The 26,827-nt window shown below is 44.5% G+C and overlaps 1 protein-coding gene across 1 annotated transcript in view; it reads left to right on the forward strand.

The window, feature by feature from the left end:
* cnih3 (cornichon family AMPA receptor auxiliary protein 3) overlaps positions 1–26,827 on the forward strand; it is a 50,436-nt gene that overhangs the window by 12,777 nt on the left and 10,832 nt on the right. Inside the window, exons 2-5 of the mRNA XM_055636273.1 lie at positions 8,008–8,076; positions 8,755–8,802; positions 11,444–11,556; positions 19,409–19,552. Coding sequence (XP_055492248.1) covers positions 8,008–8,076; positions 8,755–8,802; positions 11,444–11,556; positions 19,409–19,552 — 374 coding nt within the window. The remainder of the gene's footprint in view (positions 1–8,007; positions 8,077–8,754; positions 8,803–11,443; positions 11,557–19,408; positions 19,553–26,827) is intronic.

Consider the following 26,827-nt stretch of genomic DNA (forward strand, 5'->3'; position numbering starts at 1 on the left):
AATTATATACTAATCCTGGTCGCATGATGTGGTGACACTGGTTACATTTGTACTTTGTATAATATATTGGTGTGGATAATGTAAAGTGCTGATGCCAGTCTGAAGTGTCAACGTGGGTGACAGGATGTGCCACTGCTAGCGGTGATGCTGATGAGGCTCAGTGCTGATACAGATGTTGTTTTATAATGTGCTAACGGTGAGTAATATAATGTGCTGGTGTGGCCTGATCCTAGTTTAGAATCTTTGTTCCTGTTTTACTTTGGGAATTTTCCATAACCAAATCAAATCAATACCACAAACATCTCTTGTTCCAGCCACACAGCCTCAATGCCTAAATCTAAATCCAGCCTGCCTTTTGTTGGGCTTATAACAAATGTAAAGCACTTTGGCCAACGAGAGTTGTTTTTTAAATGTGCTATATAAATAATTGTGACTTGACTTGACTTGACTTGACTCCTGAATGCAATTTAGGGATTTTCTGTCCCCTCTCCACCTTTTACTTAGAGTGTATCAGTTAGTAACACCCAGTGGGTCAGACAGCCTCTGTGGAACGAAAAACAGAGTTAACGCCAAAACTCTGTTTCTTTTTCCACAGTTGCTGCCAGACCTGCTGAATGTTTCCAGCATTTTTTGTTTTCATCACAGATTTCCAGCATCTGCAATTTTCATAACTTTTAGTTAGTATCAGAGTAATTGAAATCTATCTATTTCTGCCCAACTGGTTTTTCACTTGTCCATCAGTTTGTTAACCACCTGTGGTTTTGCTTAAGTAATATAATAATGCTGATTTGGTTAAATGCTTGTGATGTTTACTAGAATATTTTACCCTGTTGTGGATGTATAATCCATAATACTGGTTAAATTTAGTGCCAACTCGATGATGTGCTATTATTGTTCATCTAATGTTCTTGCACAGATTATATAAGCTGATACTAATCAGGTTTCATGCTGGTTACACGAGGTGCTGTGAAAATTAAAAAAAGATAGATTCTGGGAATTTGAAACATGAACAAAAATTCTGGAAATTCTCAGCAGTTCAGGCAGCATCTGTTAATGGTTCAGGCCCAATACTATTTACCAGTTCAACCTGGAACTATGTCTGTTTTAATATTTTACTAGCTTCACCAGTAGTTCAGCTTTTTATTGCACATAAATTTCTGTGCTCATAAGATTCTGTAAAATTTACTTTCACGAAATTTATGTGAAAAGAAATAAACACAATTTTTTATTCAACTCACTTTGCTTGTCCATATGCAGATGACAATGCTTAGCGTTACGGAAAATGATGATCCATACAGGTTTACAGGGACTTTAACAAGCCCTTTGACAAGGTTCTGCTGCATGGTAATTTGGCCTGGAAGATCAGATCACAAGGGATCCAACGTGAGCTGGTCAATTGAATACAAAATTGGTTTGAAGATAGAAAACAGAGGGAGGAGGAAAGTTGTTTATCAGACTGAGGGCCTGTGACAAGTGATGTCCCAAAGGGATTAGTGCTGGTGGTCTACTCAGAATGTTTATGGATGAAACTGATAATAACTCATTTCTAAGCTTCCCCCCAGTCTAGTTTCAGTAAAAACACTGAATCAAGCCCTTGAAACAACTAAATTTTATTTTACCAAAAGCGCGTCACATATCACATATTGTACCTATCCCACCTCGGCTTCGATCCCTGTGTTTATCTGTTTAAGCCCTCTAGGCCTCGCTCAGACAGAGACACTCCAGAAGTTCACGGAGTAACAATCACTCTTCTAGAAGATCGACGCTGAGCCTCGTGATCACGGACCTTTATATGTCCCGGGACCTCCAGGGGCTGAACCACATGGGGGTGGGTCTCTTAATAACCCAATTACAGATATCGATTAACCCCATACATAACACGCATTCCCCTAACCCAATGATACAACAGTTCAATTCATTTTATTCAAAATGGACTTCGAGAGGAAGTGCACTTGGTGCACATTTACCCTGATTTGCAGAAAACCTAGACACCGCTCAACACCTCATCCAATCAACACTTGGCAATGTCAGACTCTGCAACATTATTTACAAACTATTTACAAGGTGTATGTCTGGTTTGCAGCCATCCAATCCATTCTGTGCATTTTGCGCCAGATTGACAGGGTTTGCAGATCCTCCCATTCTTTGCTTGCAAATTGTATCTAAGCTCCAGACACTCTGGCACCTCCCTGCAGCTTGTCCCAGCTCTGCAGAGAGAAACCCTGAAACTTGACCCTATTTTGAAGTCCTAGCTGCTCCAATTTAGCCAGGATTAACAATATTAAAGTTGGTGAAAATTATCTATGATTACAACTAGATGTTGACCAATTGTGCCAATGGACCGAGGAATGACAGGTGGAGTTTAATTCAGATATATGCAAGATGTCGCATTTTGGTAGACAAACCTGGGCAGGACACATCGTAGGGCCCTGTGGAGTATTATAGGACAGAGAGACCTAGTTGTGCCATTAAATAGTCTCATGTACGGTGGTGACACAGGTGCACAGGGTGGTGAAGAAGGCATATGGCATGCATGGCTTCATTAAACACTATATTGAGTACAGAAATTGGGATGTCATGCTGCAGGTGTACAAGATGTTGGTAAGGTGAGTTTTGATTGGCCTTCTATAGGAAGGATGCTATTAAACTGGAACTAGTGCAACAATGTTTCCTGGTCTGAAGGGTTTGAGTTTTTGAGTTATAAGGAGAAGATTGATAGACAGTTTTTCTTTCCGCTGGAGCATAGGAAGAGGAGGGGTGACTTTTTAGAGGTATATAAAATCATGAGGGACATAGATATAATGAATAGTTGCAGAATATTCCTCAGGGTTGAGCTAAGGACTCACACCCCAAGATACCTCAGTATATCAGTGCACTTGTCATCTACATCAATGCATCATGGCAATATGCGTGGGAAATCGTGTTTCACAAATCTGATAACGAGTTTTTTAAGTAGGCCACCAAGATGATTATTGAGGCAGGACAGTGGGCATTGTCGATATGGACATCAGCAAGACCTTTAACAAAGTTCCGCATGGTAGGCTAGTCTGGAAGGTTAGATTGCATGAAATTCAATGTGAGCTGGCCAAATGGATTCAAAATTGGCTTGAAGGTAGCAATCAAAAGGTATTTGAGGAGGGTTGTTTCTTTAATATAGTCCGGTAACCAGTGATGTGCCGCAGGCATTGGTGCTGGGTCAATTGCTGTTTTTATCTACATTAATGAATTGGGTGACATTGTAGTTAATATTGTTAGTAAATTAACAGATGAACCAAAATTAGTGGTATAGTAGAGTGTGAGGAGGGTTATCTAAGTTTAAAACAGGACCTTGAACATTTGGGAAGGTGGGCCAAGAATTGGCAAATGGAATATATCGCTGACAAGTGTAAGGTGTTGCACTTTAGTAAGTCAATCCAGAGCAGGACTTGCACAGTAAATGATACCTGGAGATTGTGACAGACTGGGGATCTTGTAAAACTGGTGCATGGACTTCCCCAAAGTAGTCGAAAGAGGGGTGGAGAAGATATTTGGCACAATTGCCTTAAATGGGAATGGTATTGAGGGCAAAAGTTGGAACATCTTAATGCAACTATACAAGTTATTGGTTGGACCACCCTTGGAGTACTGTGTGTAGTCCTGGTCACCCAGCTATGGGAAGGTCATCTTTGTCATCTAATTGTCATCTAATTGTCATCTAATTGTCATCTAATTGGATAGCATGCAGAAGAGATTCACCAGAATGTTACCTGGGCTTGCAGGCTTGAGTTATAGGGAGAGGTTGGATAGGCTGGGATTTTTTCCCTTCAGAGCACAGGAGGCTATGGGATGATCTTTTGAGATGTACAAGACCATGAGGGGTGTGGATAAAATGAGTCTCTTTGTTAGAGTAGAATGTTATAAAACTAGAGGGCAAAGGCTAATGGTGAGAGATTTAAGAGGGACCTCAGGGGCCACTTTTTCATTCACGGTAGTCCGTCTTTGGAATGAGCTGATGAGGAAGCTTTAGATTACGACTTTGAAAAAACATTTAGACAGATATATGAATAGGAAGGATTTTAAGGGTGTTCGGCCAATTGTAAAATAGGACTAGTCCAGTATGCCAATTTGATCGGCATGGACAAAGTGGGCCAAAGGACCATTATATCAGTCTTTTCCAGAGAAGAAGACATTTTTAGTGCCTTAGAAAAAGAAGATGTTATTGTGATTCAGGTTGGTTAAAATTGCTAGAGGAATTGGCAATACTAGAAAGGTCACTTCTTCATTTGGTGACAACACAAGGACATAACAAACAGGAATGTGATTCTAGCCCTTGCTGCTCTGTCATTTATAGTATAATTTAGTATATCTTTATTGTCATTTTCCTGAGTACTCACATACCCAGAGGAAACAAAAAAATGTTGCTCAACCAGTGTCCATTCAGTGTGCAGTAAAAAATAAATAGAAATAAAAATACATATATCATGAACAAATTAAACACTCTACTCTCTACTAAACATCAACAGGCGTTCCGATCGGCAGCGGCACGACAGTGGCTCTGCTGCAGTGTGTCCAGGTTGGTGGTTGGTGCGCGATACTTTGGCAGGGGGCAAAGTCCGTTTATCAGTCTTATAGCCTGCGGGAAGAAGCTGAGGAGCATCCTGCTGGTTTTGCAGCTAATGCTCCTGTACCTCTTCCCAGATGGCAGGATGGAGAATATGTGATGCGATGGGTGGTAGGGGTCTTTGATGATGGAGATGGCTCTGCTGATACATCTCTTCCTGTATATGTCCAGCAGGAAAGGGAGTGGAGCATCAATAATCCTGCTGGCGGTCTTCACAATCCTGTCTAGTTGGTGCCGTTCGTACGCCTTGCAGCTCCCGAACCAGGAAGTGATGCCGTAGGTCAATGTGCTCTCGATTGTCCCCCTATAAAAAGTTTGTATGTGTGTAGTGGGGAGATCTGCTTTCCGTAGTCTTCGGAGAGGGTGTAGTCGCTGCTGGGCTCTCTTGACCAGTGCTGTGGTGTTGGTCGTGGACGTCAGGTCATCTGACAGGTGGAGTCCTAGGAACTTCACGTTGCTGACCCTTTCCACATCAGCTCCATCGATGTGCAGAGGTGTATGATGTTGTTTTCCCGCTCTCCTGAAGTCAACCACCATCTCCTTCATTTTTCCCACGTTGAGTATGAGGTTGTGGGATTTGCACCATCCTGTGAGCAGCTCCACCTCCATCCTGTACGCCGACTCATCATTGTCACTGATGAGACCCACCACTGTTGTGTCATCAGCGAACTTGTTGATGAAGTTGTTGTTGAGTCTAGCAGTACAGTTGTGTGTCAGCAGACTACCTCAAACATTATTTTCCTTCTCTATAGCCATATCCCTGATTTCTCTAATATAGAGAAACGTGTCTATCTGTTTAGAATGACTGAGAATTCTGAAGATTAACCATCTTTTGACCAAAGAAATGTCTCCTTATTTCATTCATAGATGGTTTACTCCAAATTCAAGCTGATTAATGGTTATCAACCTGACAAGTTCATTCCTTTTCTCCCTCTACAAATGATATCATGCTCATTGAATGTTTTTATTTCAGATGCCCAGCTTATGTGGTACATTGCTTTGGCATTTAGAATCTGTTAATCAGAGATGGAGAAAGAGAAATGGTCAGAGAGGAGAGCATGTGTGCCTGAAACTCTACCATGTTGGGGCATCTAGCAGTTAAGAAGATAATTGGCGCTGAAAATCCAACAAAAAGGCCAGTATTATGCAGATCCTGTGGAGTGACTGGCTGTGATTCAGAACACTCCAGACATTAATATTTCAGCACTAGGCTGGCAACTAGTGGTTGAAACTCACAGATAACAGTTGCGGATCCATAGGACATCATTAAATAAAGATCAGCAATTAGCTGAGCCAAGTAACATGGAGTTACCACAGTATCATGCCGACCTTCAAATGTAGGTTTTTGGGTGTGAGAAGAATCGAGGGATGTGGTGTTAGTGCATGAGAATGAGAGTGTAGAATGCAGATCGGCCATAATCTTATGAATGGGAGGACAGGGGCAGAACTGCTTCCCTGATATAATTCTATTCTTTGTTGTGTGAAGCTGAACTAAAGGTCCAGAGAAGGAATTCAGTGGATAATTGGTGACCCCGAAACTGGTTGAATGTTGTGAAAATCCTTTTAAGTGTCTGTGTAAATCTGTGTGTAGATTACAGCTTTGTTAATGTCTGTGTAGTTTCTCAAGTGATCAACTAAATCAATAAATTAAAGGACAATTCTGAGTCTATCTTTATAAATATGTACCACGGAGTGTTTATTTATGTTAGTGTGTATACCACACTTTTTTTTTGATTTTCAGGATAAATTCAAGTTCAAGTTCAAGTGAGTTTATTGTTATGTGTCCCTGTATAGGACAATGAAATTCTTGCTTTGCTTCAGCACAAGGTTATTAATAATCAGAGTTTTGTCCGAGCCAGGTTTAATGGCCTGATGGCTGTGGGGAAGTAGCTATTCCTGAACCTGGTTGTTGCAGTTTTCAAGGTCCTGTACCTTCTACCTTCTACCTGTGGCCAGGATGGTGTGGGTCTTTGATGATACTGCCAGCCTTTTTGAGGCAGCGACTGCGATAAATCCCCTCGATGGAAGGAAGGTCAGAGCCGATGATGGACTAGGCAGTGTTTACTACTTTTTGTAGTAATTCAAATTCAATCTGGCTAATAGTCACGCATTAGTCCATTCTGAATCATCAGTAAAGCGAGGGAATCTGTCACCGATTGTGCTTCCTGGTAGCACTTACACACTAATAACCCACTCACTGAAGCTAGGTTTAGGTTTCACTAGGACCACTCGACTTCAGACCTCATTGCAGCCTGCGTCCAAACATGAACAATACAGCTGAATTCCGGAGCTGAGGTGAAAGTGACTCTCCTTCGCATCATGGTAGCATTTGATCAACTGGACCATCAAGGAGCCCCGGTAAAACGGAAGTCAACGGATATCCATCGACAAACACTCCACTGGTTGGAGTCACACCATGCAGAATTAATGATGGTTGGATACTTTTAAGTTTGATCAACTGCCTCAGCAATAGGAGTTCCTCAAGGGAAGGGTTTCGGCCCGAAACATTGCCTATTTCCTTCGCTCCATAGATGCTGCTGGACCCGCTGAGTTTCTCCAGCACTTTTGTCTACCTTCGATTTTCCAGCATCTGCAGTTTCTTCTTAAACACAATCATCTTCAGCTGCTGTCTCTGCCTCTTCTTCCTTTCTTCTTCCGCCCCCCTCCCCCACCGCCGCATCAGTCTGAAGAAGGGTCTTGACCCGAAACATCACCTACTCCTTCGCTCCATAGATGCTGCCTCACCCGCTGAGTTTCTCCAGCATTTTAGTCTACCTTCAATTTTTCCAGCATCTGCAGTTCTTTCTTAAACAACACATCCTCAGCTGCTCCATCAACAACTTGCTTTGAAGAATAGAATATAGAACAGTACAGCAAAGGATCAGACCCATCAGCCCACCATATCTGTGCAAAACATGATGCCAAATTCAATATACCCCATCTGCCTGCACAGATCCACATCCATCCATCCTTGAATGTTCAAATGTCTGTCTAAATGCCCCTAAAACATTACTATCATATCTGCTTCCACCAACAACACCACCCCACCACATCCCCTGTCCCCACTCACCTTAAAGCTATGTCCTCTTCTGTTTGACATTTCTATCTTGGGAAAAAAGTCTGTATCTATGCCTCTCATAATTTTAAACTTCTATCACTTTCCCCTCAGCCTCCGACACCCAGAGAAAACAATCCAAGTTTGTCCAATCTATCCTTACAGCTAGTATTCTCTAATAGCTAATACTCCATCAGTAAGGCACAACTTAGAAGTTTAATAGAACATTCTCTGCTTGTTTGCATGATTACAGCACCAACAAATGTGTGTCTGTGTGTGTACACGTGCCTATCTCTATTTATGCATTGCAATGGGAATGCAGAATGAGGATTTTAATTTTGCTTCATTTCAGATAATTGCATTTGATGAACTGCGAACAGATCTCAGGAGTCCTGTAGACCAGTGCAACCCACTCCACGCAGTGAGTACAGCCCAGACTCCCTATATTACAAAATAGATGTTTAATTTCTGCTGTATTCCATCGAGGGAGAGAGGAATTTGTTTCAAGCATGAGAACGGATCAGTATGCCTATTGGTAACTGTTCTTGAAACAAATGATTGTTTCTGCCACTGTTGGTTCAGCCTCTTCACACATTCAGTCCCTATCCCCTCAGCCCCCAGTCTCCCTCTGCTCAGCCCCTTTCCCTCTCCCCTAGGCTCTCTCCACTCACCCTGTCCTAGTTTCTCTCCCTTCAAACCTTCCCCAGCCACTCCCTCACAGCCTCCTCCACTCAGCCCCTCTTCTCCCCTCAGCCCATCTCCCCCAACTCTTCCCCTCAGCCCCTCCTAGCAGCCCCTTCCCCTTCAGCCGCTCGCCCAGTGCCTCTCCCGTCAGCATCCCCCAGTCTCTTCCCACACAGCCACTTCCCCACAGCTCTTTCCCTCCAACCCCTCAGTCCCTCTTCTCTCAGCTCCTCTCACCCAGGACATGTCCCTCTCCTCCCAAACCCTTAGCTACTCTCTGTCTAACTCGATTCAACCGCTAGACCCTTTCTCTGAAGCCCCTGAAGAATAATTAGGCCTCCTCATGGAGATCTTGCATTTGACTGTTGATTGTCAGGAGATGAATATGTTATTTACTCTTTTTTACATTTCCCAGCGAGAGAGGTTGAGAAATATCGAGCGGATCTGCTACTTACTGAGAAGGGTAAGTGACTTGGTGACTGAGATATTTTGGGGCCCCAGGTCTCTATGGAGCTTATGCATTTATGTTAGGATTTTGCGTTATGCGGTGTGTTGGAAGAGAATGTGAGATGTATCTTCAATCAAGGTATTATCAACATCATTGTGCTGAGGACTTTTATCTAACTTGCACTCTCCCAGCCTTGCATTGTGCAGTATGACCTATATTATGTCTCCAGTAATCCACCCACAAGCCGCTCAGTAGCATCCAGTTCTACAGCGTTTGACCAGATCCTAGCAGGAAACCTTGCTGATTTGTCTCCCAAACCTGTTGCTGAAGCAATGTGGAGCAATTCCACAACTCCCCTGCACTGAGAAAGATAATTGGATGCAGGCCAAGAATTCAGGCCAGCGTATCTTAGAACTACATGAGATGATGTAGAATAATGGAGTCATAGAATAGTCATTAGGCCCATCTATGCTAGCTCCTATTAGAGCAATCCTGTTGGCCCCATTACCTCACTCTCTCCCAGAACTGTGTACATTATTCCCCTCAGGTGCCCATCCAATTTCCATTTGGCTCAGATTTATTCTGCTACAACCAGTGAGTTCCTGATGATAACCTCACATCATCCTCAATATTTTTACCGAAGGTTTACACCTGCTCCTTGACTAACCCTAATTAAAAGCAGCTCCCCTCCACCCTATCTAAACCAGACATAGCCTTGTATACCTCTGCCAAATGCATTCTCAACTTTCTTTGCTCAAAGGAGAACAGTCTCAGTGTCCCCAGTTCTACACCACAGCTGAAACTCCTCATTTGTTGATGTGTTCCAGGAAATATTTTCTGCAGCTGCCCAGGATCTTTACATCCTCTTCAAAGTGTGACAATGAAAGTATACACAAATTCCATTTGTGAAGCAACTAGCGGTTTATATTTCTTCCTGCTTTTCTCCTTTGAATTGTAATGTTACAGAAATTGCAGTTGCCATACTAGCAGGCTCCACCACAAGGATCTGATTATCTCACCCAGATCTGAAGAAGGGTCTCCACTTGAAACGTCATCTATTCCTTTCTCCAGAGATGCTGCCTGACCCGCTGAGTTACTCCAGCATTTTGTGTCTATCTTCGACCTGACGACCCCACTTCCCGGAAGAGCACCAGCAGTCCTGCTCTCAGGGTCTCTGGTCTCCCTCTAGGCTGCTCCTGAGGTGTCCAGTCTCCCTCTGGGCTAAATCCGTTTCACTGGCTCATCCCACCAGCCTCTGCTTCCAACGCCCATTCTCTGATATTTCACCACCTTCAATGTGATCCCACCACCAGTCACATCTTCCCGTCCCTACCCCTTTTCGACTTCCGTTGAAGCCACTTCTTGGTTCACTCATCCCTTCTCACCAAACCCCCATCCATCACCCCCCTCTCCCCAGGTACTTTCCCCCATCCACCACAAGAAATGTCACACCAGTCCTTACATCTATCTCCTCCCTCACCTCAATACAGGAACCCCAGAAACCATTTTAGGTGAGACAGAGGTTCACAGGCACATCTTCAAACCTCATCTTCTGCATTTGGTGCTCCTGATGTATCCCTCTTTACAACGGCGAGAATAAGTGAAGATGACACTTCTACTCTCTCTGCCAAGACCTGCTGGATCTGCCGGTTGCTAACCATTTTAACTCTCCTTCCCATTCCCATATTGACCTTCCTGTCCTGGGCCTCCTCCATTGCTAGGCGAGGCTACACGCAGACTGGAGGAACAGCACCTCTTATTCCGATTGGGAATATTCCCCCTACCCGCTCTCTCTTCCCTGTGTTTCCCCCACTCCAGTGTTTACTGATTTCTCCCACTATCCCCAGTTAAACTGCTTCTATCCCCTCCTTCCAACTCAGCTTCCATCCACAAGTCTCCATCTTCCATCCCCATTTCACCTATATCCCTCACTCTGGCTTTACATTTCACTCCTCTTCTCTCCTCATCTGATGCCCTTCATCTCCTTTTCACCTCCAGCCTTTGTCACTTACTCCATTCATCTGTCAATTAAAACCTGTTTACTTGCCAGGCTTTGTCCTGCCCCCACCCCTCTATTCCAGCTTTCTTCCCCCTATTCCTATCAGTCTGAAGAAGGATATCAACCTGAAATGTGTCAGTTTCCTCTACAGTTGCTGCTTGACCCACTGAGTCCCTCCAGCACTTTGTGTTTTGCTTCCTTCAGATTCTCATTCTAAAAGAAATCAACGTAGCTGAACCAATTAGCCCTCATAGCCACAATTTCCCAGTCCTGGTAACTTCTTCAAAAATCTCCAGTGCATCCATACCTTCCCAGTGGCCAGAGCCGTAGGCATTACTCAACCTGCAGTCTAGGCACTGTGGTACTGTAGTACTGGAAATGGAAAACCACTGTCTAACAGGACTGAGACCCTGGTTCAGTCCTGCCCTCAGGTGCTGTATGTGTGGAGTTTGCATGTTCTCTATGTTACCACATGAGCTTCCTCCCATATTTCAAGAATTTTTAGATTCTAAATTACCCCAAATATAGTGGAAACTTTAGGGAGAATTCGGGGGGGGGGGGGGGGGGTAAAAGTAAAAGTGAAAAACGTCAGGAGCAAAAGGAAAACTATTGTTCTCGACCTTGTGGTGTTAATGCCTGTTATATTTCTATACATAGCTGGTGCTCCCAGAATATTCTATTCACGGCTTGTTCTGTATCATGTTCCTGTGCGCACAAGAATGGCTGACATTGGGTCTCAATATACCCCTGCTCTTCTACAATCTTTGGAGGTAAGATGAAATAGATGTTTAACCAAAGGTGGGGTGAGGGTGGGGAAAAAGGTTTTGAGGAAAGTTGGATCAACCGTCACAAGTCTTATGGCCCTGTCCCACTTCGGCGATTTTTTTTGGCGACTATCATAGTCGTAGCAGGTTGCCGAAAACCCGGCGACTGGATCCCCCTACGACAGTGTCTACGACAATGTCTACAACAACCTTCCACCTAGTGGACGTTACGCTACGGCAAGCTACCGATAACCAGCGACCCATTAGGACGTCCACCTACGACCACACCTACGACAACCTACGTCCTCCCGCGACAAGGTACGACCCTGTCGGCGACAACTGAAGATAATTCAGTCGCCGGTACCAGTCGCTGGTTGACGTAGGTTGACGTAGGTAGTCGCCAATGGAATTCACTGAAGTCAGCACCGGCGACAACCTACGCCATCCTGGCAACAACCTGCGACAAGCCAACTGTCGTCGAAAAGTTTTGAACATTTCAAAATCCGGTGGCGACCAGAAAAACGCTACAATTCTTTGGGTGACTGAAGAGACCATATTGGCGGCACCCCAGCGACCATCTGGCAACAGCCTTGTCGCCTGAAGTTGCCTAAAAAAATCGCCTGTGGGACAGGGGCATAATTTATTGGGAAAACAAGGTCTCAAGCTGAACGGCCAACTTTGATTTCTATTTCTTCTATTTGTTACAGATTTGGAGGTAAATATAAGTATCACACCCACCCACCACCTTGATAGATGTAAATAAACAATTAATTAACCTTTGATCGATAAACTGATTTGTTAAATAAACTAAATAATACATTATTGAAACTGTAGATGGTTATGCATGCAACCATATATGTAACTACCTCATTAGCATATCGTCCCTCCCACATTCTATAGTATAACTGTAGTCTCTGTATGTTCCCTCCCTGTTGGGTTCCAGTACGTGTGTAGACCAGTTGTGGTTAGTACTGGAACGTGTGTTATTAGTGTTTAAATAAAGACCTAGCTAAAGGACTATGGACAACGTCTAGTCACCTTTACATGGTGTCAGAAGTGGGATTCGAACCCACGCCTCCAGTTGAATTTCTGTTCCCTCCCTGAATTTGCGTAATGTTTCTCGCGATGGGGTTTTGGGTTCTCCTGCCCAACGGCTCATGTCTCGCGTCCTCCGTCCTCCTATGCCCATTTCTCAACAATCCCTGACTCCTGTGGTTCGTTCCCCTGAGGCGGTCCACCGCCGCATCTCTCATCGCCATGAGATCCAGCGTCGATCTCATGACAAGTCTTGTCGTCCTCTACCTTCCCTCTCCGCGGGCCAGGTGGTTCGCATGCAGACTTCTACTGGTTTTTCTAAGCTTGCAACTGTTGTAGGGCTGGCTGACTCCCCTCGGTCCTATTTGGTGGATTACGAGGGCACTGTATATCGTTGCAGTCGACATTTGCGTGCTGTCCGTGAGCCTCCTCCCTGATCTCTTTGTCGGCATCCCTCCTTTACCTGTTCCTCCTCCTCGGGCCCATGTGCCCCTGCTGTCATTCCACAGCGCCTACAACACCGGCTCCTGTGAAACCTGATCTCGGCTCTCCTGTTCTTTAAAAAAAATCGTCGTCCTCCCCTTCTAGTGCCTCGCCGGTTTCTACACCTGCAGGCTGCATATTCCGTTCGCTGCCTTTGCCTTTGGGGAGGGGAGTGACAAGGTCGGACCCGCTCTCAGAGTTGTGCGGGCCCCGATCGGTACTTCGCTTAGTTTCTATGTTCTCTCTATTTGTTATTATGTGCAGGTCTTTATAATTGCCTGTTGCTGCTAATTATCTTACGGGAAGGGATGTGGATGGTTATGCATGCAACCATATATGTACCACCTCATTAGCCTTGATAGATAGTATAACTGTATAAACATGTTCCCTTGTTGGGTTCCAGTACCTTTGATCGATGGTTAGTACTGATTTGTTTAAATAAACTAAAGGATATGGACAATCTAGTCACCTTTATTGAAACGTAAGCTAACCTAAGTTCTGCAAAAGGGGAATGGTTCAGAGAAGGGAATGGTTGTAAATTTGAAGGAAAATGACCACACCAAAGAACAAAGCTGCAGCTTGGATAATAATAAGCAGATGGAGTCAGGAAGGCACAAGCCATTTTATAATAAGAGAATGTCAATAAAGAATGCAAGGAAAAATAAATAAGCTGAAAAGGTAAAGCATTGAATTTGAATGAATAAAGCTTCTGTAAAACAAAGAAGAGGCCAATGGTAAAAACATGTTACAAATAGGTTTGATCTATTGCTGTTGTGGTTGCATGGTAACCAAGGTCGAGAATTAAATATTGCAGGATCCTTGATGTTTAAAAAGAGCAGACAAAATGGAAAAGCAACAAGGGATGGGTGATGGTGGTGAAATGTGTGATGACAAAGGATTACATAAGAGTACAAGTAAACAATGGCTTTAGTCCTTTTTACACAAAAGCCATAATTAATAGTGGTGGAGATGAGAGATATCAAGGGACAGGAAACACTGGTTAGAGTATTTCACAGAGCCTTTGACTGCAGAAACATCTATTGAGAGAGAAACATTCATAAGAAGATTATACAACAGTAACGTCATAACCCCAGGAGAACTTAATCTTTATGTGAACTTGGAAAAAAAAGATGATGGGGGATGCGTTCATAGAACAGATTTGGGATCGTTTTCTGGAACGTATCATGGGACAACTATGAAAGTGGCCCTTGATGACTTTAGCTTATGAAATGAGAAACCAAAGATCCAATTTTAAACATAGCCAATAAAATTCTGGAGAAATCAATGGGACTAAAATCCAGAAGAATCCCTGTGACCCACGGGTTTGCACCTTCACAGGCGGCACAGTGGTGTAGCGGTAGAGCTGCTGCCTTACAGCGCCAGAGACCCTGACTATGGGTGCTGCCCGTACAGAGTTTTATGTTCTCCATGTAACCGTGTGGGTTTTCTAAGGGTTCTCTGGTATCCTCCCACTTTCCAAAGACATGCAGTTTTGTAGGTTAATTTGCTTCTGTAAATTGTTCCTAGTGCGTAGGATAGAACTAGTGTATGGGTGATCGCCCTTTGGCGCAGACAATAGACAATAGGTGCAGGAGTAGGCCATTTGGCCCTTCGAGCCAGCACCGCCATTCAATGCGATCATGGCTGATCATCCCCAATCAGTACGCCGTTCCTGCCTTCTCCCCATATCCCCTGACTCCGCTATTTTTAAGAGCCCTATCTAGCTCTCTCTTGAAAGCATCCAGAGAACCGGCCTCCACTGCCCTCTGAGGCAGAGAATTCCACAGACTCACCACTCTCTGTGAGAAAAAGTGCAGGGCTGTTTCCACACTGTATCTCTGAACTAAACCAAACCAGACCAAACTAACCTAAAAGAGGAGGCTGCAGTGAGCGCAGATGACCAAAATTCCACAGTTCCAACAGAATGGTTCACAAATAACAAATGTATCATCACTATTTGAAAGAGGGATCTGAAAAATATAGAGAACCACACAGTGCAAACATCTGTGCTTGGCAGAATCCAGGAATCCATCAAATGTGGTAATAGAGTTTAAAAGAAAATCATGAATATGTATGCAAAGCATGTTTTTATAGGAGGGTAATCGTGTTTGACAAATCTAATAGAATTGTTGAGGATTTATCAGGATATACTGTATAAAGGAGAATCAATGTATGTAGGATTTTCAAAAGCCTATGATATCATGCAGAAAGATTGTTGCCTTAAATAGAGATGCCCTGGGGCAGGGATAATATCAGCAATGATAGAGGGCTGGTAAAAGATTAAAAAAACAAATGTGGGAATGAATGATTTTTTTTAAATGTTGGCAGATCGATGGAGTGTTCACAGGCCCCTCTGTTATTCAAAGTAAATGAAATGGATTATATTTTGTATTTTCATCTAACTTGGTGATGTTCAAAGTCAAGGATGGCATAATGATACAGCTGATAGCCTCACAGCACCAGAGGGACACAGCACCAGAGGCCTTGTATTGTGCAGGGAGTGGATGAGAAAGTGCGCTAACATAGAATTAGTGTGAACCGGTGCTTGATGGTCTGCGTGGAGCAGTGGGCCAAACGCCTGTTTCCATATTGTATCTCCAAATTAAACAAGTGCGAGAATGCGGTGGAAAGAAGCAAAGAAACTGTAAAGCGCTATATTCAGATGAAATGAGTGTACAAGATTGTGGTAGAGTGGAATGTGGGCAAATGTGAGGATTGCCTTTCCAGAAGGAGAAGAGGAGAACAGAGATAATGTGTAGGAAGGCTAATGTGCAAATGCTGGTTCACACCGAACAAGGGTCTCGATCTGAAATGTTACCAATTCCTATTCTCCAGAAATGCTGCCTGGCTGTCTGGGTTACTCCAGCATTTTTGTGTCTATCTTAAGAGCAGGATATCTCTTAAATGGTGAAAAACTATTAATTGTCAGTCATAGAGTCCCTATGGCCCAACGTGCCAATGCTGATCAAGATGCCCCTTCAACACTAGTCTTGTGCTCTTGGCTTCTTGGAGCGGCATCCGAACCAGCTGAGTCCCCTGCTCCTGCAGGGCCTTCAGTGGACCACTCCACCAGTGAGGTGCATTGCAGCTCCCACAGCCGAACCATGTATCGGCCCTTTGTTCTTTGCATCCCTCGCTGCCGCCGTTATCCTGAATCTCTTCACCGTCCTCTCCGGCCTTCAGAGACGAGCAGGGCTCAGTGACGGGTTTCCCAGCTTTGTGGCGGGCGAGCCAGGACTACGGCCAGGGCATAGACACGGTACCATGGTCTGCTGCACAGCACTACGGTCTCAGCCACCAAATTTCCTCTTGCAAGGAAAAGCATGGGAACTACAGACCAGTGTGCCTAACGTTTGTGATGGACAGATTACTGGCAACTGAGATAAATGCATTTGGATAGACACGGGTTGTTGAGGGGTAGTCAACATAGTTTTGTATGTGGGAGATTGTGTCTTACTAAGCTGATTTTTCTGAAGAAGTAACCAACATTTTTGATGATGGCAGAGCTGTAGACATTGTCTATCTGGATTTCAGCAAGGCATTTGACAAGGTTCCACATGGTAGGCTGCTCTGGAAGATTCGATCTCATGGGAGCCAGGGAGAGTTAGCACACAGGATAGAAAATTGGCTTCATGGAAAGAAGCAGAGGGTAATGCTGAGTGTTTGTTTTTCGGACAGGAAAACTCGTGGTGTGGCTCAGGGATCAGTGTTGGGCCCATTGTTGTTTGTGGTTTACATCAACTGTTTAGATGAGAAGGCATGATTACAGCATGATTAATAACTTTACAGATGACACTAAAGTGTGTAGCATTGCGTATAAACATAGAAAATAGGTGCAGGAGGAGGCCATTCGGCCATTCGAGCCAGCACCGCCATTCATTGGGATCATGGCTGATCGTCCCCAATCAATAACCCGTGCATGTCTTCTCCCCATATCCCTTGATTCCGCTAGCCCCTAGAGCTCTATCTAACTCTCTCTTAAATCCATCCAGTGATTTGGCCTCCACTACCCTCTGTGGCAAGGAATTCCACAAATTCACCACTCTCTGGGTGAAAATGTTTTTTCACACCTCAGTCTTAAATGGCGTCCCCTTTATTCTAAGACTGTGACCCCTGGTTCAGGACTTGCCCAACATTGGGAACATTTTCCTGCATCTAGCTTTTCCAGTCCTTTTATAGTCCTTTTATTGCAGACAGTGAAGATGTAATCAAAAATTACAGCAGGATCTTGATCAGTGGTTATAGAGTTTAATGCAGATAAGTGCAAGGTGTTGCACTTTGGGAAGTCAAACTAGGGCAGGACCTACACAGTGAATGGCAGCTCAATGAATGAAGCCCTGGGGAGCATTGACGAGCAGAGGGATCCAGGAGTGTAGGTACATAGTTCCTTGAAAGTGGTGTCATGGGTAGATAGGGTGGTCAAGAATTATTTTGGCACATTGGCCTTCATCAGTCAGAGTATTGCGTATAGAAGTTGGGATGCTATGTTACAGTTGTACAAGACGTTGGTGAGGCCACATTTGGAGTATTGTGTTCAGTTTTAGTCACCCTGCTACAAAAAAGGATGTTGTTAAACTGGAAAGAGTGCAGATGAGAATTCCAAGGATATTGATAAGACTTGAGGGGCTGAGCTTAAGGAAGAGGCAGGGCAGGCTAGGACATTATTCCTTGGAGCGCCGGAGGCTGATGGGTGATCTTATCGAGGTGCATAAGGTCATGAGGGGAATAAACAGGGTGAATGCACACAGTCTTTTACCCAGAGTAGGGAAATCAAGAACTAAAGGACATAGGTTTTAGGTTGAAGAGGTAATAGGAACCTAAGAGAACACTTTTAGTCAAAGGCTGGTGGGTACATGGAAATAGTTGCCATTGGAGGTCATTAAACCAGGTGTTATAACAACTTTTAAAAGACATTTGGACAGATATATGGATTGGAAAGGTTTAGATGGACATGGGCTAAACGTGGGCAGGCGGGATTAATGTAGATGAAGCATTTTGGTCAGCATGGGCATGATGGACCAAAGGGCTTGTTTCCATGCTATTTGACTGTGACTCTACACTTTTATTTTCTGTACCTAAAAGATCAATGCATATGGTGAAGGAACCTTAGGTCGATATTGTGGTTGAGGGGTTTCTTACAAAAATAGAATGGAGCCGATACCTACTGGGTTTTGGAAGACTGTGAGGCAATCTCATTAAGATGTTCAACATTTTGAGAGAATAATAGGATCGATATTTATTTTTGAAGATTTGGACATTTCTTCAGGTTAATGCCCGAGCCTACAGTTCATCCATGGCTAACCTGAAGAGGGGCATCAAGAAGGCCAAGCACTGCCATAAACTCAGGATTGAGGAGCACTTCAACAACAACTCCGACCCCCGACGCATGTGGCAAGGCATCCAGGCCATCACGGACTATAGACCCACCAATACCACCCTCACATCCAGCAACGCCTTCTTCCATGAGGAGCTTAATCACTTCTATGGCCGCTTCGACAGGGACAATCTAGAGATAGCCATCAAGGCTGTGCTCCCTGCCGATCACCAGCCCCTCACACTCACACCCTACGACGTGTACGTGGCACTGAGTAGGACTAATGCACGTAAGGCTGCTGGCCCTGACGGCATCCCCGGATGGACCATCGAGAGCATCCTTACCAAATGTATCACAGTATGGTATGGCAACTGCTCTGTCTCCGACCGGAAAGCAGAGGATGGTGAAAATTGCCCAACGCATCACCGGTTCCTCACTCCCCTCCATTGAGTCTGTCCAAAGCAAGCGTTGTCTGCGAAGGGCGCTCAGCATCGCCAAGGACTGCTCTGACCCCAACCATAGACTGTTTACCCTCCTACCATCCGGGAGGCGCTACAGGTCTCTCCGTTGCCCGACCAGCAGGTCCAGGAACAGCTTCTTCCCTGCGGCTGTGACACTACTCAACACTGTACCTCGGTGACTGCCAATCACCCCCCTCCCCCCCTCCCCCCGGACACTTCTCCCACCAGGAAAACACTATGAATGTATGCATGTAAATAGATTTATTTATTGCTCATATTCTATGTCGCCTTTCCAGGGAGATGCTAACTGCATTTTGTTGTCTCTGCACTGTACACTGACAATGCCAATTAAAGTTGAATCTGAATCTGAATCTAATATGTTGGCTCTTTAGGATTGAGGGGAAGAGAAATCCAGTTATGCAATGTGTTGGAAATCTTCATTCAGCGAGAGATTGTTGTTAAGTTGTGCATTGTGGATGTGAGGTTAGAGGTGGACGGTGTGGGAGGACTTACATAGGATATTTCAGAAATAAAGTCGGGTCTTTGTGTTCTTTGTGTGTTGCAGGTACTTCCACAGCCCTGCGGACAGTAATGAGCTGATGTACGATCCAGCAACGGTGATGAATGATGAGACTCTCAATTACTGCCAGAAAGAAGCCTGGTGCAAGGCGTCCTTCTACCTGATGTCCTTTTTCTACTACCTTTACTGGTAAAGGGTCTTTCTCTATGGAGGAACTAGGGTCTTGGTTCAGGCTCACTCGTAAAGCATCATTGGCAGGAACAGAAGGTGGTTGTGTTGGGAGAGTTGTGTTGTGTATGTGGAAACAAAGTACGGGAGAAACTAGGCAGGTTGAGAGCCCGCTTCAGACTGATTGTAGGGGGGTGAAAGAAACCTGGAAAAGAGGAGAGGCAGGACAAAGCATGGCAGGTAATAGGTGAACACAGATGAGGGTTTTTTTTTTAAACAGGCAGATGGTTGGCACAAAGGCTAGAGAGAACTGAAGGTGTGAGGTAGCTTTGAAGAATTATGATGTGAAGTCAAGGGGAGGAAAGTAGTAGGAAGGGGAGGTGGGGGGGAGGGTGTTGTGGAGGAGAGAAATGGGTAGTAGTCCAGGCAGTGCACATAAGGGAGGGGAAAAGGTACAGGAGAGAATGGGTTTGAGGCGGTGGGGGAGTTAGCAGTTACCTAAACTTGGAGAATTCAACGTTCATACTGTTGGGTTGTAAGCTACCCAAGTGGAATATGAGGTGCCGTTCCCCTAGTTTGTGTGTGACCTCACCCTGGCAATGGAGGATGCCCAGGACAGAAAGGTCAACATGGGAATGGGAAGGTGCATTAAAATGGCTGGTAGCCAGGAGATCCAGTACCCATTAGTGGACCGAGCACAACGTTGAAGGGCTCAACAGGCTACACTGTCAGAGTGATATAGCAGTGAAACGAGTCCTTCAGCCTATCATATTCGTGTTGGTCCATCCATACGTATCCCCCGTTCCAACACTTGATCAGAAACACTCTGCCTTAGCGATTCAAGTGCTCGTACATAACTTCCAAATTGTAGTGAAAGTCTCTGCCTGGACTTCCTCAGACAGCGTGTTCCAGATTTCAGTCACCCCAGGGTGTAAAAACTCTTCCTCAGATCCCTGACAAATATTCTAAACCTATGTCCTCTAGTTTTAGAGACCACAATCATTTGGGGAAAAGTGTCCTATTATTTAATCTGTCTATGTCCTTAATAATTTGTATCTCTCTATCAGGTCCCCTGCAGCCTCTTCCACAATAGGAAAAGCTATGCATGCAATTCACACAATCCATGCGTACATCAGATAAGAAAAAAATAAGTGCGGAATGCAGCTACGGAGAAAGTGTAAAAAAAGATTAAGGCTGCAGTGAGGTAGATTGGAAGATTGGGGATTAATCCCCAGCATGTGAAAGGAACGTTCAAGAGTCCAATAACATCAGGGAAGAAGCTGCCCCTGTCATGCTCTTATATCTCCTGGCCAGATGGGAGAGAGTGGAGAAGAGCAAATGAGCAAAGAGAAAATGTATTACATTGGCTTCTTTCCTGATGCAGTATGAAGTATAGATGGAGTTGATGGGGGGATGGGGAAACACTGCTTTGTCTGATGGATTGAGTTGCATTCACAACTGTCTGCAATTTCTTGTGGTCTTGGGAAAATCAGTTACCTTACCAATCTTTGTTGAATCTGGATAGGATGCTTTCTATGATGCATGTGAAGAAATTGGCAAGAGTCTCGGAGACATGCCAAATTTCCTTAGCTTCTCAGGACGTAGAGGAGTTGGTGTGGTTTCTTGGACATTGTGTCAATATTTAGTTTAGTTTAGAGATACAGCATGGAAACAGGCCCTTCGGCCCACCGAGTCCACACTAACCATCAATCACCCATTCACACTATTATCCCACTTTCCCATCCACTCAATACACACTAGGGGCAATTTACAGAAGGCTAATTAACCTCCAACCTATGCGGTCACATTAAGAACGTGAAAACTCCACACAGACAGACTGAGGTTAGGATCGAATCTGCGTCTCTGACACTGAGCGGTAGAAGTTTTACCAGCTGCGCCGCAGTGTTGCCTCACTCATAGCTGTGATCTAACCACCTATAAGTGGAAAAAATCAATTCTGAGCACCCAAGACCATCAACAAACAAGATCACCACTGGCCACATTGGAAATCACCAATGTGGTTGGACGATTGTTGATGATATTTACATCTAAGAACTCGAAAGACTCGACCTTTTCCACTTCAACACCATTTAAACATTGATGGAGAGGTTGTTATCTTGGTACCATGTTTCCAAGCTTTCTATTTCTGAGGTATAGTTGCAACATGTTTTGGGATGCCTCCAGGGTTACTGGTGGTCCCTGTAGGCAGTGTACGTAATGCAAGCTATTCATTTCCCACTAGGGAACAAATAAAGGCAATGCCACTAATGTCAGAGACACAGTATCACAAGAAAGAAACACTTCAACAGATAGATGTCAATATGACCTTGTGGAGATAGCTTTTGCGCTGGTGTTTGAAAGGATTTAAGAGCAATGTACAAGATTTTCACGCTGGCTGCAAAGGTGGAAATTGAAAATTCAGAGCGCAATTTGTACTGTAGGAGTAGATGCCAAGACTCAACAACACTTTGTGTTCTGTGTTGTAAGGTTGGCGATTGTGTGACCAAGGCTCTGTCTAATAAGAGAATAAGCCTGCTTGAGAGGGTGAATCTGTTAATGAAAGAGTATTTGGAAAAAATGTAAGGTTGACATTTTTTATTAACATTTCAAAATAAATTCCTTTTTTTTACAAACAGTAGTGACCCAAAGCATATGTGAGGCATATGAGAAATTTGAGGCAAATACAAAAATTTAAAAAGAACGAGTTCAATAGACAGGTCATGATGGAAGGTGCTGCCGCATGTAAGATTTTCATTGTTCTGTTTTAGACATATGACAATAAAACACTCTTGATCTTTGGGTCTGATGGATTAAGCTGCATTTATATCAATATAACAAGATCACCCATTTGTGCAGCCACGGGAAATAGTTGAGGTGTTAAATGAAAATTTCTCATTTTTATTTACTGCAAAGTAAGACATGGATGGTAGGTAACTTTGAGAAATTAATAATGATGTCTTAAAGAGAGTCCACTTTACAGAAAAGTACTGAATGTCTTAAAACCCATTCAGGTACAGTAGATAAATCCCTGGGAAGAAAACCGTGGAAGAAATTGTGGGGCGATATTTTATGTCATCGAAAATATTTGGTGAGGTGCCATAATACTGGATGGTGGCTAATGCCATACCTTTATTTAGATAGAGCTGAAAATAAAAACCTGGGGAATTCAGGTGGGTTGTCCTAACCTCAGTGGTGGGTAAGATACTGGAGGGGATTCTGTGAGACAGGATCTATGTGCATTTGGAAGAGCAAGGACTGATTAGGGATAGTCAGCATGGCTTTGTACATGGGAAATTGTGTCTCATGAACTTGATTGATTTTTCTTTGAAGAGGTGACCAAGAAGATTGATGAGAGCAGTGCTGTAGACATTATCTACATGAACCTTAACAAGACCTTTGGCAAAATATCGCATGACAGGCTGGTCGGGAAGGTTAGATCACATGGGATCGAAGGCAAGCTAGCCAATTGGATTCAAAATTGGCTTGAAGGTAGGAGACAGAGTGGTGGTCAAGGGTTGTTTTTCAGACTGGGGGCTTGCAAAGTGATGTGTCACAGAGATCGGTGCTAGGTCGACTATTGTTCATTGCAGGCAGTTCTATTCTAATGCAATAGCTTAGTTCATGATAAATCTTGTGTTACAAAAAATTGCATTGTAAAACAATTGTGACAATGAGGAAAAGAGGGTTTAGGGCTAGAGAATATCAGACTTGCAATAACAGTTATTGCAAGTCTGCTAATCCCTCATTGTCAGGATTGTTTTACAAAAGTGAAGATTTTCATCACTCCCCACAGGATTTTCAAAAGATTATTTTTTTTACTGCAAAAATACTGATGTTTGTATGTTACATTGTCTAAAGGAGTATCATTGTCCAAGTGGCAATAGAAACGCTCACTTGTAGATTTCAGTAGCCAGCCTGGATTAATGTAGCAACTAAATTCTTCAGAACGCTGTCTGATTACTGTGGGGTGTGTACACTTTATTTACACGCTGCATCTCTAAAAATTCTAAAATTGAACTTTTTGGCATTTTTTTAGTTCCTGATCAAATTCGTGTTGTGACCATTCAGGCCTCTGTAATACAATTGTATTCTCTAATTCATCACTAGTATTACACACAATTCACATTGTAGAAACTATCTCTATTTATATTAACAATTTGGATGTGAGTATACGTGGCATGTTGGTAAGCTTGTGGATGACTACATTTGACATCTAAGTTTACAACGGGATCTCGATTAACTGGGCCAATGCGCCAAAGAATGACAGATGGAGTAAATGCGAGGTGTTTCATTTCCGAAAGGCAAATCAGGACAAATCTTGCAGGGCTTAGAGAGGGAGATCAAGGGTTGTGATAAATCTAATGTTTTGCATGCTGGAGGCTTGAGGTGCATCTTTGTTAGACTGGTATCTCATTTTCAGATATGGCTGTCAACAGAGAGACTCTTTAAGTTGTTATAATGCAACACTGTAAAATTATAATAAATCTGCCAGCCCAGCTCCCTTAGGACTTCTGTGGTGCTAGACTGGCATATTTCCCAGACAGTTAGATATTACTAGACTAAGTGGGACGCGTTGGGTCCCATGTTGACACGGGAGGGCTGGTCCCCCGACGCAATATTCCCCCTCTCCACCAATTCCAATATTGGTGGCCAGTGGAGGGGTGGGGGGGGGGGACACTTTCTGGGGCGCTAATATGGGTGTTGTGGGCTGAAGGGACTGGTTTCCAGAGGGCTAGTATGGACATTGTGGGCCAAATGGATTCTTGGGGTGGCAGCTCAGTCACTCAAGCCTGATGTGCTGGCAGCTCACTCACGGCTGATGGGCTGGCAGTTGACACGGCTATTCCTTGAAATTCCATTTCAAGCAGGGTGCAAGGCCACCAAATTCAAATGCAGTTTCCTACCACTTCAAGCAGGGGGCAAGGCCACCAAATTCAAGTGCAGTTTCCAACCAATTCAAGCAGGGTGCAAGGCCACCATATTCAGGTGCAGTTTCCTACCACTTCAAGCAGGATGCAAGGCCAACAAATTCAAGTGCACTTGAAGCAGGGTACAAGTGCAGTTTCCTACCACTTCAAGCGGGGCACAGGGCCACCAAACTCAAGTGCAGTTTCCTCCCACTTCAAGCAGGGTGCAGGGCCACCAAACTCAAGTGCAGTTTCCTACCACTTCAAGCAGGGTGCAAGGCCACCAAATTCAAGTGTGTTTCATGCCACTTCAAGCAGGGTGCATGGGCACCAAATTCAAATGCATTCATACCATTTCATGCAAGGTTCAAGGACACTAAATTCAAATGCAGTTTCATACCATTTCATGCAGGGTGCAAGGCCACCACATTCAAATGCAGTTTCATACCATTTCAAGCAGGGTGAAACCACCATAAAACCACCATAAAATCACACAAAATAGTAAGATTAAATGAGCTTACCAGTTTGAAGTTTGATCTATATTTTATGAGGAGTTACGATGAGGGATTTCGTGAAGAACCCGTCCAGCACGCATGCGTGACATACTTCAAAGCAGCGGTGTGGAATCACAGGAAACACAATAATTGAAATAAACATAGTAAAGAAAAGGTGAACTAAAAATACCAGTTGATCTCTATAATTGAGGGTGGGAGCGGAGGGCACGTAATCCCTCATCGTAACTCCTCATAAAATACAGATCAAACTTCAAACTGATAAGTTCTCGTTTAATCTTACTACAGGTGCACAACCTTTTATCCGAAAGCCTTGGGACCAGACACTTGTCGGATTTCGGACATTTTCGGATTTCCGAATGGAAGATTTTTAGCGTAGATTAGGTAGGTAGCGCGGGCGGCTTGAAAAGTCTGGAGCGACTGCCTCCTCCCCGGAGACCGGGGAATCATTGTAAATCATTGCATAAATGTTAGTCAGTTAGTTTGGAGGGATTTTATGGGGTGGGTGGGTGAAGGGGTAAACTTTAATTCTTAGTCCCCTACCTGGTCGGCGACTCCCAACATCGCGGAGCTGGGGGCTCCGTCCGGCCGCGGGCGGCGCCGGCTGGAGCTCCGACCCCGACAACTCGACCACTGGTTGCGAGGCGCTCCAAATCCAGCGCGGCCCGCAACCCCAGCAGCGCTGGGATACCAGCGGGAAGCGGGCAATGCCTTACCGGGTCGCTGTGCGGTAAGCTCCAGGGCGCTGAGGCCGCCAACCCAACGTTCGCGGAGCTGGGGCTGCGGGCGGCGCTGGATTTGGAGCGCCTCGCAGCCAGGGGTAGAGTTGCCGGGGTCGGAACTACAACCGGCGGCGGCCGCAGCTCCAGCTGGGTTGGCGGCCACAGAGCTGCGGAGCTTACTGCACGGCGACCCGGTAAAGCATTGATCGCTCCCCGCCTCTCCGACCAGGTAGGGAACTAAGAATTAAAGTTTATCCCTTCAACCCCCCCCCCACCCCTTCCTTCACATAAAAGTCCTCCAAACTAACATTTAAGCAATGATTTACAGATGTTTAAGTGTCTCCCCGGTCTCTGGGGAGGAGGCAGCCGCTACAGTAGTACAGACCTGGGTTGACCGTGGGTCGTTTCGGGTCAAGTTTGGCGCCAAACGCGAGCTTTGGTGTGCAGACGCCATCTTGGAAAAAATGGCCGGTTTTCGGAGTTTTTCGGTTTCCGGAACACCGGATAAAAGGTTGTGCACCTGTATTTTACTTCGGAGTCACGTGAGTGACTACGTGAAGATTTTAAAGCTCGATGATTTCAAACCGTGTAACAGTTCATACTTCACTCGCTGCCGAAGTCATTCGAGGGAGGAAGTATGTTATCGTAATCAACCATGAATCTGTTTGTAAAACAATAATGGTGTTATTAACAATAACAAGACCAAAATGCTCCCCTGGGCTTAAATTATATATTTGCAGATTCTAATACTTTTTCTGCAAACGATACAGGTTCTGCCAGCGGCTTGTTGTAAAAGTTTGGAACGTGTACTCCCTAGACCACCCCGCTATAGCCAGGATGTGGTCCATAGGCACGTCCATCCTCTTAGTCACCGATGTGGATGCTGCCCTGGTGGAGTAAGATTTATATACGTTAGTATTTACTCCAGCAGCTCCCAGTACCTGCTTGGGCCATTTGAGATAGTTTGGCTCGTCAACCGACCATGAGATTTCTTGTGGCTGACCCATAAGGCTTTTTCTCTCCCTCGGGGATTTCTTATTGTGTTGATGTAGTTCAATAAGTGGGTCATGACACATAACCGTGGTTCAGGTGGGTATGCCCGGAATTCCATGACTGGACCTGATGTTCCTGGTCTGCTCTATTCGATCAGCCCCT

This window comes from Leucoraja erinacea, chromosome 5 (genome assembly GCF_028641065.1).
Source record: "Leucoraja erinacea ecotype New England chromosome 5, Leri_hhj_1, whole genome shotgun sequence".
In the NCBI taxonomy this organism is placed as follows: domain Eukaryota; kingdom Metazoa; phylum Chordata; class Chondrichthyes; order Rajiformes; family Rajidae; genus Leucoraja; species Leucoraja erinaceus.